This window comes from Neolamprologus multifasciatus, chromosome 3 (genome assembly GCF_963576455.1).
Source record: "Neolamprologus multifasciatus chromosome 3, fNeoMul1.2, whole genome shotgun sequence".
Taxonomy (NCBI): Eukaryota; Metazoa; Chordata; class Actinopteri; order Cichliformes; family Cichlidae; genus Neolamprologus; species Neolamprologus multifasciatus.
In genome coordinates this window covers 24,157,130-24,164,922 of record NC_140441.1, presented here as the reverse complement: position 1 = coordinate 24,164,922, position 7,793 = coordinate 24,157,130, and the positions used below count along the sequence as shown (strand labels likewise).

Below are 7,793 nucleotides of genomic sequence, written 5' to 3'. Positions count from 1 at the left end.
TTATTTTAAAGGTAATCTTAAAATATCGTGTGAAAGGAAAAATATATGTATAGATATTCTTATTTGTTATTAATCTTATTTCCATTCCCCGTTGTTCGTGATTGGTAAAACAGCACCGGAAACAGAATGTCTACGTATTTTTTGTTTACTGTAGCCAGCTGGAATGCTAGCTAAGTAAGCTATGCTCGGATTGGCATGAATTGAGAAATTTGGTATACTTTTATTCAAGAAGTGTATTTAGGTTTCTTCGGGGGTAACATTGCGTGTTTGCTTTGCCGCAGTATCGCTTGAAGTGAAGGTATGTGATAAACTTGTCCTTAAAACTACAGTCATTAGCAAAGAGGGCCAACAAGTGAAATTCATACTGGCTGTATGTTGGTCAAACTGTAACGACAAAAAAGTACATCAGATAGGACTGCAATGTGCTCACGATATTATCGTTTAAGTTTTTCATTTTCTAACTTAGCGTTGTCGGTTTGTAATGTTAGATGATCGAGGTTGTGGCCTCTATGGCCCGAGGCTCAGTGTTTCTGGCCGGGGAGCTCATGGAGTGTCTTGTAACTTTCACCAACCCGATGTCTCATCTTTCCACCTCGGCGAGCAGGTAGGATTTTACAAGTTTGCTCCTTGTTCAATGAGATTAAAAATAAGGGAATATCAGCCAAGTGTTATTCTTTGTTTTGACTGTCGTATGTTAATATGCCGGCTTTTAATTAGGGTAGGTTTTGTTTTGGCAAGATTTACAGAAAAGGATTCTTAATAATAACACGTTTCTGATATCCTGCTGTTAGAATATTTTGTAATCTAAATGATTTCTTTATTTCCTTGGGAAGTATAGAGAAGGTTAGAAGGATTTACACGTCTTCTAGAAGGATCTAGAAAAAGCGTGTGATGGTGGTGAAATATATGAGGACAGCAAAACAGTGATGAGGTGTGCAGTAGGAGAGACAGATGGATTCAAGGTAGGGGTAGGATTACAACAGGGATCTTCTCTGTGCCCTTCTTGTTTGCAGTGGTGTTGGTCAGGCAAGAGTCCCTGAGTACTGAGGTGGTGGTATGTACTTGAGGGAAGAGGAATGAAAGTCAGTAGAAGCAAGACAAAATGCATGTGTGTGAATGAGAGGGAGACAGATGGAAAAGTGAACATTTAAGGAGACATGTGAGTGAAGGAGCTTAAATTCCTGGGATCAACTATCCACCCAGGCAGGTGGAAAAGAGGAAGACCTTAGAGGAGATTCATGGCTGTAGTGAAGGAGGACATGCCGAGGGTTGGGTTGACAGAGGATGCTGGAGATGGGGAGGTGGCGGCGGGTGATCCACTGTGGTAACCTGTAAACAGAGCAGCTAAAACAGGAAGGAGTTGGGTTTTTTTTTATTTCACTTCTATTAACACAGTTATTAGGATTTATATGGTATCTTGTGACCTGGTGTTGTTGGTAGACTGTAACACAGAGGACACTGAAATAATTGTACCCTTGTGTAAGCCTTGTTGTCTGATTCTGATTTTTTGTTCCAGTGAGATGCTGGCATGGGCCAGCGCCCAGATCCACTGTCAGTTTCATGCAAGTGAGAACAGAGTAGCCTTGCCAGCTCAGGGCAACAAACAGGATGTCCAGGCTGAGAGCGAGACTGTGCTCATCCCAAGCAGAGGTAAGAAATAAAATATGAAATCTAAGACTAGCAGAAATAGCATAAACTTATCTTTTAGCATAGGTTCAAGATAAATAATATTTATATTCTAAACTACTTCAAAACATTTAGTGTAAACGCAATGACAAACAGACGTCTTACGTTATATAAACTATATGTCAGTGGACTACAGACAGAAGAGTTAAACTACACCACTATAACATCCAAAAGTTGATTCTGTTCATCTGGATGTAGCGTTTTCAGTGGGAGAAACGTTTCGTCACTCATCCAAGTGACTTCTTCAGTCTCAGCTGACTGCAGGTTTCCCCAATCTTATAAACAGTGCATTTGCATAATGACACCACTTTAGTGGATGTATGGGTCATACATCCAACTGCCTTACAGCCATGCAAGGTTCACAAGGTGAATTTAAAAAAGAAAATCCCCAATACTGGATAAATTTGCTGCTGTGTCTGCCAACGAGTCTTCACACACAATGAAAAGTAGCAACATATTAGTAGCCTTTTTTCCATAGCTTTCTTAGTGTGTAATACATTTAACATCTCCTGCTTTGTTCTCCAGGAGAACGAGGGCAGTGTGTGCTGGACACTCCTCCTAAGATATTATTCTGTGACCTGCGCCTGGACCCTGGAGAGAGTAAAACATGTACATGTCTTTACATTTGTGGAAAAAAGTTAACAGTAATGTGAAGTAAAATATCTACACTGCTGTTAAAGAATAAAAAACTTAACACAATAATGATGAGGTTTCTAGATGGTTTTCCATATATAGCATTATCTCATTTGTGTGTGTGAGACTCAGACAGTCTGGCAAACATTGTCATTCTTTCACAGACTCATACAGTGAGGTTGTTCCCATTGATGGGCCTCCCAGTTTCCGTGGTCAGGCGGTGAAGTACGTCTACAAACTGACCATTGGCTGTCAAAGGGTCAACTCGCCCATCAAGCTACTTCGTGTTCCCTTTAGAGTGTTGGTTCTGCAAGGTGAATGGACTTTTGACCGACTCTGGCTTTCATTTTACAGTTGTAGCCACAGAGAAACAGTGGTTGAAAGATCTTTGCTTCAGCTGTAGTATAATATTAGAACGACAGCAAAACCAGAGAAGTATTGGCAAAAAAATACTGTGGATATAAACTTTTGTTGTGGTCTCTTAACCAGGCATGTAGATTTTCATTTTTCTCTGGACAGCAAAAAGAGTCTGATTATGTCACAGTTACCAGAGCTCTTTGCTTTATAGAAAGTACTTAATAGGTTGCCAAGAAAATTGACTTTAAAAAATGAGAATCTTTTATCTGATGTTGGTGTTTTTTGCATGTACCCACATAGGCATGCCAGAGCCTTCATTTCCCCAGGATGAAGAGGTTTGCCCCTCCAACCCTTTCCTGGAGGAAGAGGAAGTGAGCCGCAGGGACTCTCGGCCTTTGGAGAGAGCACTGGACATGTTAATGGTCACCACCTCGAGGCGCTACCCCCGTGAGTCGGATTCTCTGCCCTTCTGCTCTTTGCTGGAGTTTAAACTCTAGTTTGTGCTCTCATGCAAATTGTTTTTAACGTCAGCATAACCCCTTTTTTCTTTGGGGATATTTTGACAAATTAAACTGTTTTCTCACTATTTTAGTTGTTACATTCACATAAGCGTGTCCATCTATAAAATGCTGGCTTCCTTCTGTACCTGAAAGGCAAAAATAAAAGCAGCAGATTCTTTTTGTGTCTCCACATCTGATGTGTGTGTCTTTGTTTTTTCCAGATATGTTTAATATCACCAACATGCGTGGGAAAGTAGCAAAGTTCTGCATCTTTAAAACTGTTTACAGACTCGGGGAGGACATCATCGGCACGTTTAATTTCTCAGAGGGAGACATTCCCTGCCTGCAGGTGTGTTTGCTCTACAATTTTCATACGATGCACTTTCCAATTCAGTCACCCTTTGAATTTTCTCTAAAGGTGTGTGTGTGTGTGTGTGTGTGTGCGTGCGTGCGTGTGTGTGTTTCAGTATTCAGTGAGCCTTCAGAGTGAGGAGGAGATCCAGCAGCAGTACCAGCGTAGACCAGGACAAACTCCCAGTGTGACTGGACACGGGCGGCATCTGGAGTCTTGCCTCCACACGGCCTTCAGCCACTTCTCTCTTCCCATACCCCTGAATGTCACGCCGGGTTTCAGCAGAGACATTGGTAAGTCATTCAAGCTGAATTATGTCTGACTCACGGCTCAATCATATCTCAACAATTAGATCAGTGTCATAGAAACTAAGGTAGGCATAGTTCATCAATTGCCTATATGAGCTAAGCACAATTCCAGGTTCCTACTATCACTAGTTTTCTGAAAAGAATTTCAAGCGATGAATGTCAGGATGTTTTTAGATGTTTTCCTTGCATACATTTTCAGAAGGCATCTAAAAATGACATAATCTTGAGTGTCTGTACTATGGCTCCATATAGACTCTCAGTAGTGTGGATGAAGTTCAGATAGAATGGATGTTCTATTGCTGACAGCAGATTCTACAGTACAGGCCTGTAGAAACACAGTTTTGCAGGTAGAGGACTTATATACAAGGTACAAAATATGGTTCAAAATAAGTAAAGGATTTCATGAATATTAAAGTTTGAATAAGAAAGTTTCATCTAAATCGAATACAATATTCCCCTGGTATGACACCACATCCTAAACCCATATTAACCTCTTTCAGAAAGCGTGAGTTTGTGTTAGCCATATCAAATAGATGTTCTCCATCATTTTCGTATGTAGTTTTCAAAATATTCATATTTATGTATGACAGCCAAAGATTATAATACATTCTAATACTTGTAAAATTAAATGTTTTTAAGATAAAGGGGCTAAACTTCACCCAATGCTTCTTACTTCTCACTCATAATTTGTAGCAGATGTTCCAAGGCAGTATTTTAACGTTTTTATTAAAGTACCGGCCAGGCTTCCCAGATGAAGTGTGAGTTTTCATCCATTATTTGATGGAATGCAGGATAAAATGATCAGCTGTTATGCACGATGCACATTTTGTTTCTGAACCAAAACAACACCCTGTGTAAGCTGGGCTGGGTCATAATCGGGCTGATGCTGTGTAGTCTGAACCTGGATAATGACAATATCAATTACACGTAAACTCAATGGGCTAACCACAGAAGAGAAGGACACAAAAACCAGTGTGGGTTTACAGTGCCTTAAGGCAGTGACTAAATTTTAATAAAAATGATTCACACCTATTAATATGGAAAGTTTCATTCCTTATTTTTCCTTGTGGCTGCACACTAAGAAATGTAGGAATGTGCTGGCAAAAGTGTAAAAAAGGACATGACCGGTAACATCTACACATAAACCTAGGTACTTTTCATAGAATGTATATGAAAATGTATATGAAAAGAAAATTACTTACTCCGGCTCTTTTGTTTATTTAGTGACCCTGAGGTGGCGCCTGCACTTTGAATTTGTTACTGCCCGGGAGCCTATGGAACCGCCCACTGTCCTGCAGAACCAATCAGAGGTCACAGTGTGGGCTGGGGCGGAGCATGTGGATGTGGACACCTTCAGCTGGAATCTACCAATCAAAGTCCTGCCCACCAACCCGGCTTTGGCTTCCTACGTGTCCCAGTTTACAGGGACCAACACCATTACCATTTAACGTGTGTGTGTGTGTGTGTGTGTGTGTGTGTGTGTGTGTGTGTGTGTGTGTGTGTGTGTGTGTGTGAGATGTAGATGCACATTTCAAGAACAAAGACTCTCCTCCGATGGTTAATCAGAGCTTTTTCTTTCATCTGGAGCAAAACGCTCAACCAAGATGTAAGAGAAAATTAAAAGCGTGACTTAAATCGCTGTCATTTCTTCATGTAAACAACACTTTTATTTGGAGGTTAAATGAGTTACAGCAGCAAACAGGTCAAACTGAACAGACATTTATATTAAAGTACATTTATATATTTACAGAATGTCATCAGTGGGTTAATTAAAGATAGCAGTTGGATTAATATCAGGATCTCTGAACAAAGAAACACTTAACGATTTGATGTTATTTAGCATTTTAAAATCCTGTAAACTTAAAAGGAGTTTCATAAGAAGCTCAGCTGGGATTAGACAAGTTGCTAACTGATATAAGTGTAAACAGAAATTGAAATGCTTCTAAAGCAGGCAGGGACCTATATTTTCTACATCTGTTAAGACTTCAAATTATTTTGTGTAAATTGCTGCCCATTTGCTTAAAAATTGCTAAGCATCATATTCCCTACATGAATAATTCATATACTGAAGATGAGTATTGGTTATGGATATCTAACTGTAATGAGTATCGGCTCCATGGGCAGGCAGAGTGGCGGCAGAGTTACTCAGTGCTAGTTGCGTTCTAGCCTTCGAGATGCTGCTGCAGCTGAAGCGATCCATGGCTCGGGTCCTTGTTCGCTTCACCCGGGGAGCAGGGCAGGCGGGGGTCAGCTGACTGGACTAGAAACACTTTGCAGGTCACTGGCTCCACCTGCACTTCACACCATGCAGGGAAATCCACCGGCCGATGCACTCTGGGCAGTAATTAAGAGGAAGGTAAAGCGTGTCAAACCTTCTTTTCCTTGCACTTCTCACTTCACGCTTTAAAATGTAAACTTTTTCAGAATCAGAATCTCATTTTTATTGTTATTTTTGCCAAAAGCACAACGATATTATATGCGGTCCCATTCAGTACAAAGAAAGCAATCTAAGTACTCATAAAATACAAAAATAAAGAGTTTCTAACAAAGTATAGAGTAAAAATAGAATCTAAAAACATAGATATGTACATATCTATATCATCCATATCATATGTATGTACATACATATGTGTGTTTGAGTCAGAGATTGCACAGGTTAGTGACATTCTTACTACAGCCCTGGGATATTTTTTGGGTACCCACAAAAAACTCGAAACACTTTGTCAAATCTGAATATTTTTATGTGCCCAATTGAAAACATGTAATTTTTTTTATTGAAAAAAAAAAAACCCGAGAGAAGCTTATAAAAAATGTAATTAGAAACACTAAATATTACCATATTTGGCTTCTAAAGCATTACCTTAAATATTTAAAAGTATCTGCAAAGTAAGGCGCAGCCACCTGTGATTTACAAGAGTAACACTAGAATAATATCAGTAAAAAAAAACCTCACAGACAAGATTCCTGCAGACTAACAACATTTGTGGTCACTTTCTTTATTCTTAAGCAAAACAGCTGGTGAAACTACTGTTCCACCATGAAAACAAAGTCACTCAGTCTCTTTAAACCATGCAGTTTAGAAACTGTTGGCATCTGGACACCAAATCACACCGTCTGTTTGTGTACTCACGTCTCACAGCAACCGACCCCAACAGGGTGCAGACAGGTGCATTGCATGCAAGCGTTGTCCATCCAGGTTTCACCCAGTGAGTAGTGCCTCCCCTCATACACACACAGAGCTAGACGAACACATGGTCGGGGGAAGAGCTCAAAATAATACATTTTTTATAAACTGATGGGTTTTTTTTAAAGGTAAATGTTTAGGTTTTTTTTTAAAAAGGGTTACAAAGAATTGGATCTCACCTCTGGAGCTGAAGTGGCACTCCATGGGTGCAGCAGAGCCACCGCTGGTCCACAGAAGAAACCCTACGGCTCCAAGCAACAAGTGAACCCTGGAGAGCTCCATCTTTATCATGTCTGGTCAGCTTGTGATTCCTCTTCTCCTTTTCTTCCCTCATTTATATGCTTTGAGGGTTCATGACCATGGCGTGGAGGTGTGGCTTGCACCGTCATGTGGCCCACAGACTTGGCTGTGGAGAGTGTCAGCGGTGCCATCCGTTGGGAATGAGGAGGTGGAGGTGTTGTGTAGAGGGGAGGGTAAAGTTGTATCTTGGCACGCTTTTGGCACTCTGGAGATCTCCTCGATGCGCTTCAGCAGGCATGAACCTCCGAAGTGTTAGAAACAATGACACATCCACGTGGTGACTAAGAGAGGGAAGGGTAGCAGAGAGGTGAAATGGAGGGCAGAGAGAGAGAAAGAGAGGTTACGTCCAAGGAGAGGAGGTGGAGAGAGAGGGCAATGGAAATGTAAAACATGATTCATCATCACTCAGCCTCCCTCTTGGTTTTTGTGAGGATCACTGCACAGCCTCAGAAAATGTGTCGAATATAAATTTA

At 40.7% G+C, this 7,793-nt stretch overlaps 2 protein-coding genes across 3 annotated transcripts; one reads left to right on the top strand and one right to left on the bottom strand.

Moving 5' to 3' along the window:
* Positions 1-52: 52 nt before the first annotated feature.
* rgp1 (GP1 homolog, RAB6A GEF complex partner 1) lies at positions 53-5,471 on the top strand. 2 transcript variants are annotated; one of them, XM_085153919.1, is made up of 9 exons: positions 53-298; positions 489-604; positions 1,517-1,650; positions 2,212-2,295; positions 2,484-2,633; positions 2,977-3,123; positions 3,398-3,525; positions 3,644-3,821; positions 5,061-5,471. In XM_085153919.1, the coding sequence occupies exons 2-9, from the start codon at positions 489-491 to the stop codon at positions 5,282-5,284; spliced, it is 1,161 nt and encodes a 386-aa protein (XP_085010045.1). In that variant the 5' UTR covers positions 53-298; the 3' UTR covers positions 5,285-5,471. The 2 variants fall into 2 exon arrangements, with proteins under 2 accessions (XP_085010045.1, XP_085010046.1); XM_085153920.1 differs by lacking the exon at positions 53-298 and adding an exon at positions 834-962.
* On the bottom strand, positions 5,289-7,778 carry msmp1 (microseminoprotein, prostate associated 1). Its single transcript, XM_085153923.1, has 3 exons — positions 7,200-7,778; positions 6,967-7,075; positions 5,289-6,170 (listed from the first exon to the last, which is right to left on the bottom strand). Exons 1-3 carry the CDS (start codon positions 7,309-7,311, stop codon positions 5,999-6,001), a joined length of 393 nt encoding a protein of 130 aa, XP_085010049.1. The 5' UTR covers positions 7,312-7,778; the 3' UTR covers positions 5,289-5,998.
* Between the last annotated feature and the right edge of the window lie 15 nt (positions 7,779-7,793).